The sequence below is a fragment of the Eriocheir sinensis genome, chromosome 8, assembly GCF_024679095.1.
Source record: "Eriocheir sinensis breed Jianghai 21 chromosome 8, ASM2467909v1, whole genome shotgun sequence".
NCBI classification, from domain to species: Eukaryota; Metazoa; Arthropoda; class Malacostraca; order Decapoda; family Varunidae; genus Eriocheir; species Eriocheir sinensis.
Genome location: NC_066516.1, coordinates 25433443 through 25446716, shown reverse-complemented (window position 1 = coordinate 25446716; position 13274 = coordinate 25433443). Strand labels below are relative to the sequence as shown.

At 47.4% G+C, this 13274-nt stretch overlaps 1 protein-coding gene across 1 annotated transcript; it reads left to right on the top strand.

The window, feature by feature from the left end:
- Positions 1 to 313: 313 nt before the first annotated feature.
- On the top strand, positions 314 to 12170 carry LOC126995752 (uncharacterized). The gene is made up of 4 exons (XM_050855631.1): positions 314 to 1019; positions 9917 to 10161; positions 10403 to 10530; positions 10913 to 12170. The coding sequence occupies exons 1-4, from the start codon at positions 947 to 949 to the stop codon at positions 11049 to 11051; spliced, it is 585 nt and encodes a 194-aa protein (XP_050711588.1). The 5' UTR covers positions 314 to 946; the 3' UTR covers positions 11052 to 12170.
- The last annotated feature ends 1104 nt before the right edge of the window (positions 12171 to 13274 follow it).

The following is a 13274-nucleotide window of genomic DNA, read 5'->3' as shown; positions in this document are numbered from 1 at the left end:
GGTAGCGGTGGGCTTGGCACTTGGCCAGCAAGATGTGGGAGGGGACCGAGGGGCGCCAGCTGCCACAGATTGAATTTTGCAAGGAAGTTATTGGGGAGGAGGAGAGAGAGGCGGCAGCGGGCGGAGAGTGCTGTGTAGACGGCGTCGCTCGTACACTCCCCCGCCGGAAATGATGTGAAGCTGGTGCTGAGAGTTGCACAAGTTGCAGGTGCTTCCTGTCCTGGCTGGCCGCAACACTCTCACTGGAGACGCCGTGCCCAGCCAACCGCAGCGCCAGAGAAAACGGCGCGCGTCCCTCCCTCCACCAACAGTCTGGCTGTCGCCGCCAACCGTACAGGTAGTGGTCGCTCCGCTCAGCCCGCCACCTGCCCAGGTGACTTGCCGCTACAATCTGCTGCCCTTCTGCCCAGGGTGACTTCCTCGGTGCACAGGCCGTGACGCCAAGAAAGGAGTCCATCCTTCCCATCCCAGAAGACGTCAGCCCTGCGGCAGACGTCACTCCAGCAACACCATCATGCAGAACCTGGATGCCACTGGCACCACGATAGTGATCACCATCCTTCTGGAGGGCACCTAACACGTCCTTCTTCCCTTTCTTCTTCACCCGCTCACATCACCCGACCATCACTGACATCATCACCTCACCTCCCGGACCCCTCGGCGGCCCATCGGCCACCCTGCGCTCGCCGGGCTCACGATACAAGTCCGCTAAAACAACCATTTATAACGAGCCATTGAAGGTACTGACCCCAGTGGACTCCCCGCCTCCCTCATACAGCAACCAAACGTCACCCTAACTCCCACCCGGCTGAAGTGAGAGGCAGCCGGTCCGGTTCCTCCCGTGCAACGCCACTCGGTCGCTGTTGGCAATACCAGCAGAGCCAAGCAGCGGCGGCAGCAGCAGCAGCAGATCACTCGGGCGTGGGACCTTCAGTTGCCCTTCAAGATGTTCGGCGAAGTAGACGCCTGGAGGATCAAGACGGTGCTGGTTGGTCTTCTCGCCCTAACAACCTCGGCAGGTAAGCCACTGAACCTCTTGTCAACTTCATTAGACGCTGTTTCAACACAAATATAATGTATACGTGGAGTGTGACACCTGTGTGCTAGGAAACGATAGCTTGTGTTGACGGCGATGCTATTTGGTGAAAACAAGAGCGGTGCTAAGAGGCATTGAGATCACCAGTGCTGTGTCTTGTGTTAGTCCCAAGCCAGCGTGGAGGCGGAGGCGTGCCGGCTATAAAATGACGTGTGTTGCCTGGCGCATCGCACACGATACACGCGTAGCTGAGCGGCGGCTGCGTCGTCACCAAAGGGGAGTAGACCTGTGTTTGCGACACCGGGACAGAGACATACCCAGGAGGTAAACAAACATTAACACGTTGAGTCTGTCGTTGGCACAGGCGATATAAATGGAGATGTGGGTAGACGCTGAAGGGGATAGCGAAGAGTTTGGCAACTTTTCAGAAGAGAATAAAGGAAGGTTGAGTTTCGATCAGAAATTTAGAGAAATTGTGATTGATTTCTCCAGTGAACAACAAAAAGGTATAAGGTCGGAAAGGATGGGAAACCCTATGAAGAGTAGTAAGGAATAGGGTAGTAAAAGTAGGGAGTCTGTGGACAATAAGAGGTGATAAGGTATAGGAAAAGGAGGAAGAGATAGTATGAACAGTAAGGAAGGATAGCGTACGAAAAGAAGGAAGGGAGATAGTATGAACAGCAAGGAAGGATAACGTACGAAAAGAAGGAAGAACGGAACGTCTATAGGCAGCAAGAAGGAATGAGGTAAGGAAGGGAGAGTCAATAGGCAGTAAAAAGCGGTAGAGAAGGAACGTACACTGGGAGGAGCGAACAGAAACAAAAACTTGGATGATGAGACACACATACACACACGGCAACCACTACCGACACGCGATTAACCAACACCTGGACACATACAACTAAGAACACGGGAGGGAGGGACTTTGATTAGGAATATGAGTGGACGTTAAACAGGTTAAGATACACACCCTGCCAACACCGCCGACGTGATATTAACCAGTCTGAATAAAAACTATGAAACTAGGAACCCGCCGAGTAAATAAGGAGGGGAAGGTGGGACGGAAGAGGGGAAGGGAGGCGGAAGGAAAAAATGGCAGGGTAATGTTGTGGACCTGTTGGATGTCATGGTGCCCCGTGTTCAAGGTTAGAAGCTCCTCCTCCATCACCTCCTCCTCCTCCTCCTTCCTTCCTGCAGCTCCTCCTCCTGTTTCCAAAATCATCCTCTTTCCTCAACTATTTGTTATTCATTTATACTTGATTTCTCATTATGTTACATGTATCTCACACTACCTCCACGTCTTCCTTCTCTTCCCTTCCTACTTTTTTATTCCCATTTCTCCTTTTTTCTCTCCTGTTTCCCTTATTGTCCTTCTTCCTTCATCCCTTCCTACACTATTTCCCTCATTCATCTTTCTCTCTATTCTCCTTTCTGTTCTCTATTCCTTGCTCCACCTTCTCCATATAGATATACAGGACTCATCATAGTCAACAACAACAACAGCAAAAGCAACTGAATAAGCAATCCTCCTCCCATTTTCTTCCCTTCTTCTCTTCATAGATCTTTTCATCTTGTTTCCCTTCCTCCAACTAACAGACGACAACAACAACAACAACAAAGCCAACATAAACAACAACAACCAAAACAGAAGCAGGGACAATGAGAGGAAGTGAGTCTGTACAAGTAGTGATCACGTAATGTTTTTTTTTTTTTTTTTTTGTTAACATTAATGTGGATGATTCTCCTCTTTATATTTTTTTCCTTCGTGGACCATGACGCGGTGTATTGTGTGCGTGTGTGTGTGTGTGTGTGTGTGTGTGAGGTAAGGAGGAGTACACAGTGTTGGTTCGCAAATAACAGCAACATATTCATCATCATCACTATTTTTTGTTTTGTTTTACGTGAACACCTATAGCGCCGGTAGGCTCTCTTAAGGGGCCTGGATGGTGTTCGGCCCCAGCCCGTCATGGCGCAGGCAAGTGTTTATAGTGGCGCCATCTTCTCTTGCCTATGCCCTGAAATACCCTCCTTTCCCCTTTCTCACTTGCTTGACCTTCATCCCCTCGTCCTTTTTGGTTTATATATTTACTCACTCATTTTTTTACCCATTTATTTATACGGTGAGCGGGACAGGCCAAGGGCAAAGTCGAGAGTATGGTGAGAAAAATCCCTCGCCATTGTGCTCTCATATAATGTATAAAAACAAAAAAGATGCTGTACTGAATAGGATCATCTTTTATTTTTTTCGTTACTGTTATGATGCGGTTCCTTCATCTCCCTTCATCTCCCAGCGTCACGTCCTCCCTCCCAGCTTCATTTAACCTTCACGACAGAGATGACAGAGGAAGATGCTGCATTAGGATGGTACAGAAAGACATTAGTTTAAGGAAATGATTAGCTTTTCAACTTTTTGCATTAGTTAGATAATTCCATGTTGTGATGTGCCTTCCATTCTCTCTCTCTCTCTCTCTCTCTCTCTCTCTCTCTCTCTCTCTCTCTCATCCCCCCACCCTCACGTCCTGCCTCTCAGCCTCTCTCCTTCGCGTCATTCTCCTTCTCCCTCTTCTCCTCCACATGCTTTTATTATTCTCTCTTCTTCATATTTATCCTTTTACGCTTTACATGCATACGTTCGCTCTCCCTATCATTTCATAACGTCGGTTGGGTGATGCTGCTGTTGCTGTTGATGATAGTGATGCCCTGCTCCCTCTGCTCTTTCTACCCCCCCCTCCCTCTCCCCCTCTCCCCTTTCTCCCCTCTCCCTGCTAGCTTCTCCCCCCTCCCCCCCGTAATGAGTATGCATTTTTCCTGGGCACTGCCGTCATCACTATCTTTATCTTTCCCCTCCTCACCACCTCCTCCTCTTCTTCCTCCTCTTCATTCCCCTCCCCCGCCTCTTTTTCCTGGTCCTTCTCCTCCTCCTCCTCTTCTTTGTGTTAATCCTCCTCCTTACCTAACTGACTTTTCATTTAAACATGCAGGACAATACCATAAAGTAATTTTAAGTGATTTAAGTTACTCGTTTGACACCGATTTGAGGGTTGGAAGAGATGAATGAATATCGTGGAAAGAGAAAGGAGGAAATGGAGGAGGATGCGGGGGAGGAGAAAAAAAGGAAAATGAATTACTGAGAGGAGAAATTGCATGGAAAGAAGAGAAAGGAGGAGAGAGAGAGAGAGAGAGAGAGAGAGAGAGAGAGAGAGAGAGAGAGAGAGAGAGAGAGAGAGAGAGAGAGAGAGAGAGAGAGAGAGAGAGAGAGAGAGAGAGAGAGTTATGAGGTATAAGATGTCCCTCAACATAATAAATCCTTCCTGCAAACAAGAACAGGAAGTTTGCAATTCTCTCTCTCTCTCTCTCTCTCTCTCTCGGCCAGCTTCACGGTCATTCCACGGCATTTCAAGGGCTCTACCGCCGCCTCTTCCTCCTCGCCCTAGCGGTCTGCAGTGCCCGCGGCCGCTCGCTTTCCGAGAACTTATGTCACACACCGCGGGAGGCTTTACACACTGACCTTGGGATGCTACGAGAAGATCCTAAGACGCTGCAATTACTAAGTGAGGAATGGAGTAGAAGAAAAGAGGTAGAAAGGAAAAAGCAGGCAGGATTGCGTGGAGTTAATGTCTCAGCAGAGTGTTTATAAAGAAACGAAAACAAATGAAGTCTACGGGCCGAGAGAGGTAAACGGGATCACGAGTAGGTTAAGGAAGAGAACCGGTACATATGGTGGTAGTTAAGACATAGTGTTGCAATTGAAGGGAATACATCGGTCTAAGGAAACGAAAACAAATGAAGTCTACGGGCCGAGAGAGGTATGCGGGAGAAAGGTAAACGGGATGACGAGTAGGTTAAGGAAGAGAACCGGTACATATGGTGGTAGATAAGACATAGTGGTGCAATTGAAGGGAATACATCGTTCATAAGGAAACGAAAACAAATGAAGTCTACGAGTTGAGATAGGTGTGCAAAAGGAAACGGGGATGACGTGTAGATTATAGAACAGAGCCACAGCAGATGGTGTAATAATGACAGTGTTATGAAGAAAGGAAATACAGTGTTGAAAAAGTAATGGAAAGCTAATGAACTCTATGAACCAAGAGAGTCGCGGGAAGGAAAGTATTGACAACACGAAGTGAGTGTGAACTGAGTATGGCTAAAAAGACATTTGTAGTGTTTATAATATATAGAGTAACAATAAAAAAGAAAGCTATTTATTAACTCGGAGACTGAATTATTAAAAAAAAAGTTGTGGGAGGGAGATAAATGGTTAGGCGCGGAATTGTTATAACGTGAAAGTGATGTAGTAGACAATAACATATACGGAAATGACGAGTGAGAGACAGACAGACAGATGAAGACAGACCGGCACTAACAGACAGACAAAAGGACGGGCAGACAGACATGGAAACAGGCAGATGAAGGCAGAAGTGTTGACTGACCGGAATGCGTGAAAAGAAAAGCAGACATCGAAAAGACAGTCACGCAAATAACACACAAATAGATAGAGACAGCCATTCACATACCCAGACACAAACATACACAATAAGACACGCAGAAAGACATAATAACAGACACAGACAGACAGACAGAGACTAAGAGGAACTGAAGAGTGAAAGTTGGACCGACGGAACGCCACAAAAACCCGGAGAAAGTATGTTAGGGAGGAAAATGATGGGAAAACAACACGCGGGGGTGAAAGGTGAGGGTGGCGGCGGTGGTGGCGGTGGTAGGCTGACACGACAACACGCCACAGGAAAGAAAGAGTACAGGAAGGACGTGAGAAGAGGTGGTGAAAGGGGAAGGAGGAAATGGGGGAAGAGGTACGAGCTGACCTTCACTTTTCCTTTACTAAATATCTCTATCCCGAACCAGAGGAAAGAATGGGTAGAGGGTTACAGGAAAGACGTGGAGGAAGAAGAACAGATGGTGGTCAAGAGGGGGAAGTAGGAAATAGGGATAGGGGTAAGAAAGCTGACCTTCACTTATCCTAAATATCTCTACCCTAAACTCGGGGAAAAAAAGGGCACAGGAAGGACGTGGAGGAAAAGGTGGTGAAAAGAGGTAAGAGGAAATGGGGATAGGGGTACGAGATTTGACCTTCACTTTTCCTTTCATAAATATTTCTATCCCGACTTTCACTCTCATTGTGGTTCGTTCCGGGAGAGGGGGAAGACAAGTGGAGGCGGATGCAAGTGGTTGCGTGGGGGAGACAAGTGACAGGTGTGGAGAAGTGGCACAGGGCTAATGACAGACCTGTGACGCAATACATTGTCATTGCTGCCCCCGATGAGATGAGGTCGTGGTGGGAAGTCTCGCTGAAGCACAAAAGTCTCGTTCGTGTCCCGAAATGTTTTAACTCCTATGTGGCCGAGGTGGCTCCGACGTCGCATTATGGGGTTCCGACACTGGTGATGAAACATTCGTCAAAAGATGATGATGATGATGAACACGACAACAACAACAACAACAACATTCCTCTGAAGAACCTCACTAAGGCGAAACTAGTCAGGAGTAAACACTCGTTCCCTAACCCGTGTTTCCTTCACCACCTTTCATCACTTGTCATAATGTCTACACAATAATAATAATAATAATAATAATAATAATGACAACACCAACAAAACAGCCCAACAAAACGAGAATATTAGTGTCCCTGTGCCCCTGCTCCTTCACCCCCGTACCCTCCCCTGTACCCCTACCCGTGGACCCCTACCGCTGCCTCCCTCACCCCCGTGGCCCCCCCTTCCCCCCGCCAGCACCCCACAAGACCTGACCTGCGGCGGCTAGCTTTCATCAGTGAGTCATAATGAGTGAAGGTGTGGGTCAGGTCACTCTGAGGGCGTCCACCTTACATGCCCCCCCACACCACACACACACACACACATTTATCTCTCTCTCTCTCTCTCTCTCTCTCTCTCTCTCTCTCTCTCTCTCTCTCTCTCTCTCATAAGTATAGCTTTATTACCTCACTACCAACGACTTTTCACCCGAAGGAGAAAGTGGATTGAAGAAGAGGAGGAGGAGGAGGTGGAAGAGTAGGAGAAGAGGGGGGTGGCAGAATATTTTATACTCAAGATCGTTCATAGTGAGTCTAATTCCGTAATACAACAGATAATCAGGACGCCTCTCCCTGCTCACTTTTTTACATCATACATATGGTTTTAAAGCTGCTTCCTGTCTCCTTTCTCTTTCTCTTATTTCTGCGAAGTGGCCAGTTGCGGGATTTTTTTTTTTTTGTCTCGCTTTGCCCTTGACCAGTCTCCTATACAGTAAACACTCACACACACACACACACACACACACACACACACAAGGAAGTGACAGGTTCTTACGGTCACCATTGTTGTGTATATTTAGCCTTTCCGTCCCTTCAGGTGACCAGCCGCCGAGGTCACCTGAGCGCGCCCCACCTTAGGCAAAAGGATGGCTTACGTTCACGACAAGCAGCCGCCCCCAAGTGATGGAATTGTTATATGTGACACCTTTACACTACTACTACTACTACTACTAATAATAATAATAATAATAATAATTTTACTATTTCCACTAACACCACCATCGCCACCACCACCACCACTACTATACTACTACTACTACTACTACTACTACTACTACTTCTACTACTACTACTACTACTACTACTACTACTCTACTACTACTGTCATCATCGCAAGATCGTCCCCAATGTCATATACCATTACGCCTGCTCACATTTTTTCCACGTAGAGGTGAGCATGGGCCCCTCCCACACCTAGTCTGTTCACCTTTACGGCAGCCTTACTCGCTTGCACACACCCAGCCACCAGACTCACCACCCCCAGGCGAGGCGGGTGCCACTAACACGATGCTGCTCGGCCAGTGTGTCTTGAACCTCCAGAAAATGCACCGTCAACATTTTTTAACTCCATAGAAGGAGGAAGAGGAAGGTGAAAATATACCTTGTCAATGAATTCCTCTCTCAACGGAAAACCTCGAGTAAAAGTAGTGATGTGGTGTTGTCGTAAGCAATATTATCCCTTTGAACCCTATAAAAGGATGGGGAGCAAGATGAAAATATACCTTGTCTATAAAATCCTCTTTCACTGGACATCCCCAAGTAGAAATGATGATGTAAGTTGGTATTCTTAAACGCACCCACCTCTTACATCAACTATTTCCAAAGACCGACGAGAAGATTAAACGCATTCTCATGAGTATTTTTTTCACGTTCACGGTACAGAGGCTTTGTCAAACTACCACCAGGGTCATAAAGCTACTCCTGAAAATGCCCACAACTCCTACGAAAGACTTGTTCAATGTGTGTGCTAGGGCCCCGAAATGTTTTAAGAATATGATCCGTAGTGTTCTCGTTAGCACTGTCATCATTTATAATCGCATAAAGGAATGAGAAGCAAGAGAAAACGAACCATTTGAATCAATTTCGTCTTAATTTTTCTCCTTCTCCTAACCCCATCATCACTCCCGGATGACAGGTAAAACAGAGTGAGCCTTGCAAACAACTTTCCTCCCGCTGTGTTAAATGGTTGCGCAGCCTTCTCGTGAGCGCTCAGCAAGGCCGCGGGTGTCGGGTTGGCGCCACGAAGCAGCCCTGAGTGCGCCGCGGTGAGACTTCCTCCCGTTGGGTTCTCATATCTCGGCTTTCCGTTATGCCCACTCACCCATGCGCGGCCCTGAGGGAGAAATAGATTTGGGGCAGGCTGGCGGGCACTGACGCAATACTAACTTTGCTGGTATTGGTGTGTACGATAACAGTAGTAGTAGTAGTAGTAGTAGTAGTAGTGGAAGTAGTAACAATGATGATGATAATAATAATAATAATAATAATAATAATAATAGTAATAGTAATAATAGATGCTCGAACCTCCGGAACTAGATTTGGTCAATGTCCTTCAGCTTTTTTTTTTATGGAGCAGATGTTTCCTTTACCATTTGATTTTGCCCTTGGACGGTCTCCTGAGAAAATAAATAAATAAACACGTACACACCAATACACAACAGCAGCAAGGACGTAGTAGTTATTTATTATTCTCCGCGTTACTCTCCCGCCGCGATGCATCATCTCCGCCACACACCGACCATGACTATTTCGAGTTTTTTTTCCCTCATTGAACTCTCTCTGAACTCTTTGAATGGAGAAACGCCCGACCTTGTGCCTCGCGACGGGTGGCTGTGAGACTCTGTTCACCTGCACACCAACGAGGCGCCAGGTGCCCAGCGCTGCATGGGCCGCCTGGCATTCCTGGCCTGGCCTCACTCCGTAGTTCAATAGATATTTCCTGAATTTCCGATTTTGAGCACAAGGCGAACAAGGCGGCGGCGTCAAGGCTGGTCAGGAGTGGTGCCACCCGAGCACTTACGGTACACTGGCCACTAAGAACCTTTTCTGGGTATTGCTTCCTTCTCTCCTTACCTCCTGGGGCCTGCAAGGTACCGCTTAAGGGGAGAATACAAGGACTGAATGGGGGTTATGGCGGCACCTGCTAAAGGTGGCCGTAAATCATAGTCTTTGACGCAGTTTTTAGTGCTCTTAAAAGTTTTCTTGCACCACCAATACCGCTAAAGGGTCAAAATGGGTCAGGGATGTTTGGGCGGCGTTTTTAAGTGGCAATAGCAACGCGTTCTTTCTTTCCTTCTTCTTCTGCATCTTTAATCGGAGATAAAGCGGGATTTTTAGCGTGACAAATGTATCGCCTCTTCATTTTTCCTTTCTCTCTTCCTTTTTTTGCCTCTCTATTCTGAAATACGGATATAGAGCAGGATTTTTCTCATGGCAAATGCATCGCCTCTTCCTTTTTTCCTTCCTCCTTCCGCATCTTTAGTCTAAAATACGAGCTTGAAGTCACTCTCATCTTTGTCTGACGTTCCTGTTTTTTCGTTGTCCCGCAGCTGAGTGGAAAGAGGACCTGGGCAACCATGTGAGGATCGGAGTGCGTGACGCCGGGTACTCGCGTGTCGTGCTGGACTGCGAGGACGAGACCATGGCCTTCGTGATCCGCCTGGAGGAGGACTTCGAGGGCGTCGTGTACACCAGGGGGAGCTTCCACACCCGCCGCGGCCCCTGCTTCCTCGACGCCTCTGGGGGCAAAGAGTTTGCTCTCAAGTTCTCTTACAAGGACTGCGCCACTAAATACGTGAGTGTGTGTGTGTGTGTGTGTGTGTGTGTGTGTGTGTGTGTGTCAGTGAGAGAGAGAGAGAGAGAGAGAGAGAGAGAGAGAGAGAGAGAGAGAGAGCAACAAAAAAAGGAGGGAGGGAGGGAGGGAGGGAGGGTAGAGACTGATGTGAAAACCGTATACCCCTGGCGGTCATGGATCTCCAGCCAGCCGCCTTTGTTTCCTTCCTCCAAGCTCACCCTCGCCCTCTATCGCCCCGCAGGACAGCCAGCTGGGCGCCTATGTCAACACAGTGGTGGTGCAGCATGACGATGACCTGATCTTTCCCGGCGACCTGGCCTTCGACCTCCGATGCCACGACCAGGTCACCGTCAACGCCTCTCTCGTCGGGTAAGGGCTGAAAGAGGGGAAGGGGTAGGGAGAGTAAAGGTGCAGTCAAGGAGTACAAAGATTCCATTATAAATTAGTGTCTACCCTTTGTTCTGATGTTCCGTTATCGTTGCCGATGTGGCAGCCAATTTTTTTTTTTTTCATACTGAATGGTTCTTACGTTTTACGATGTTTATTAAGACAAACTCTCGATGCCGATTTGCTCTTTATATTCATGTTTATATATGTTGTTCGATACTCTGATAGGGGAGCTGAGGCAGTGCTGCGGCCACACACTCCTGCGGCGGTGCCTAACACGACCCAGGCAGTGAAGGGCCGCTGCTGTGTTGCTATCGTGCTTCACTCTGGTTAAATTTTCTCTAACAGGATTATTTCTCTGCAGAGTCAAGTCGAGGATCTCATTGGTGGATCCCGACCCAGCCTCCAAACCAACCTCCAAGGAAGAAGTAGCAGCCACCTCCTCCTCAAGCGTGGTCACCCTCATGCCGGGCCGCCTCACCCCGCCCAAGGAGGAGCTATAGCCGGCGAGCGGGAAGCCGCAGGAAGGACAGGTGGGAGGCAGAGGCCGCCGCGTCGGGGGTCACCGCCTCTTGCAGCACGTGACACGCGACAACTCCGTCTATAAAATTGTGCCGCGTGTTTAGGGTTTGCTTTCCCAGCCACACTAAGCGAGGGCAACGGTCACTTTAGGCCACATTGGTCACCTTAAAGGTCCTACTGTTTAGGCCACATTGGTCGTATTTTTTCTAGTGAAAGGACATTAATTAATGAATGTGAGACCCGCGGTGTTCAGGTGCTTTAGCCGTGCCTCAGCTGGCGTCTGCACCGCTCGGCCTACAGGTGAGGCGCCTCACCTGCCGGCCACCACCTGCCACTCGCCTTCCTCTGGCTCACTTCAACACTCAAGTCCCTGAAATTTCGCCAGAAACTGAAACTTTTCAGGTCACGAAAAGCCAAGCTCCTCCCTACTCAGAACTTGGCTCCTCCTCACTCTTGGTCGTTTATCACTGCCGCCGCCGCCGCCGCCGCCTTCCCTGCCTGCTGTAGTCGCAGCCTCAGCCCCGCGGCCCTGCACGCCAGCCGGCCACCATGATCTCACTGTAGGTAGCGCGAGGGAGCCTCGGGCCGGTCCCACTCCCGCCAAGCCTGGCCGGAGAAGCCTTAACGTCCTAACTCAGCCCAGCTCAGTCCAGCAGACCGGCCTCCAGTCTGGTTGGGCTGATCTACCAGACATGAGTTTTCAGGAGAGATTCTTTTCCTTCAATAAGAACTCTAGAAAGCGTTTCCTGAATCTGTTGAGACTTCCGCCACCTTGCTGTCTGTCCATGCTCTCTCTCACCGCCCTTCGTTCCGTCCTACAGTCAAGGCGAACAGTTGTGCAGCAACAACATTCCCTCCACCATTCCAAAGCGCCTTTCCTTCCTCCCCCCCCCACCCCCTCCTCTCCTGCTCTAAAACTATGCCATCCCCCTCCTTCCCTCCCTCGCCACCACTCGACCGTGTCAACATGACAACACGTATTTTGGCATTTTCTTCTAACTTATTTCTAAGCCTTTTTTTATATATATTTTTGTCGGTTTGTGAACCTCCAATATGCAGTTTGTTACAGTCCGTCCTAAATATGAAATTGATATACTGTATTCTGAGTTTCCTTTCCCTGTAATGACCATAACGCTCCCGAGACACAGCCTTATATATATATATATATATATATATATATATATATATATATATATATATATATATATATATATATATATATATATATATATATATATATATATATATATATATATATATATATATATATATATATATATATATATATATATATATATATATATATATATATATATATATATATATATATATATATATAAATATATATATATATATATATATATATATATATATATATATATATAATGTATGTATGCAAGATGGCGCCACTATAAACACTGCCTGCGCCAGAACGGGCTGGGCCGACCATCAAGCCCCACCTGGAAGAAGCCTTGGGCCGACCATCAGGCCCCACCGGGAAGATGCCTACCGGCGCAATAGGCAACAATGTAAAAAAAAAAAAAATATATATATATATATATATATATATATATTTTTATATAGATATATATATATATATATATATATATATATATATATATATATATATATATATATATATATATATATATATATATATATATATATATATATATATATATATATATATATATACACACACACACACATATAGGTGTGTGTGTGTGTGTGTGTGTGTGTGAAGGGAAGAAAGAGAGTTAGGGAAGTATTTGCATCCGCAGAAGTAGTGGTGATGGTGGCAGTGTTGTTGTTGGTGGTTGTTGGTGATGTTTTTAAGTATTATGATCCCTCGCTGAGGGGCCGTGAGTCTTTGTCGGGGGACGGCCCATGAAGAGGGTGTCGACAGACCGACCCCACCGGCTGACGCAGACAAAGCCGGTGTGTCGACAAGGACTGGCGTGTCTGATTGGTGGTGGCGGTGCAGGTGGGTGGTGGGACTCACAGGTGTGCACGTGCAGGTGGCCGAGGTGTGGTGAGTATGGTGGCGGCTCGTGAGCGTTACCACGGTGCTGCCCCCTTGTGAGAAGTGGTATATGCTGCACATTTTTACAGTAACGGAAGCAGCTCAAGGGTAAAAAAGGACTAAACACTGTATAAAAAAAATCCCTTTAAGCGCCGCTCCAGCAAAAGAAAACAGAACTGAG

Coding starts and splice junctions, on each gene's coding strand:
- LOC126995752 (XM_050855631.1), top strand. CDS start 947: ATGTTCGGCGAAGTAGACGCCTGGAGGATCAAGACGGTGCTGGTTGGT. Junction 1,020..9,916: donor CGCCCTAACAACCTCGGCAG/GTAAGCCACTGA, acceptor GTTGTCCCGCAG/CTGAGTGGAAAGAGGACCTG. Junction 10,531..10,912: donor GTCAACGCCTCTCTCGTCGG/GTAAGGGCTGAA, acceptor ATTTCTCTGCAG/AGTCAAGTCGAGGATCTCAT.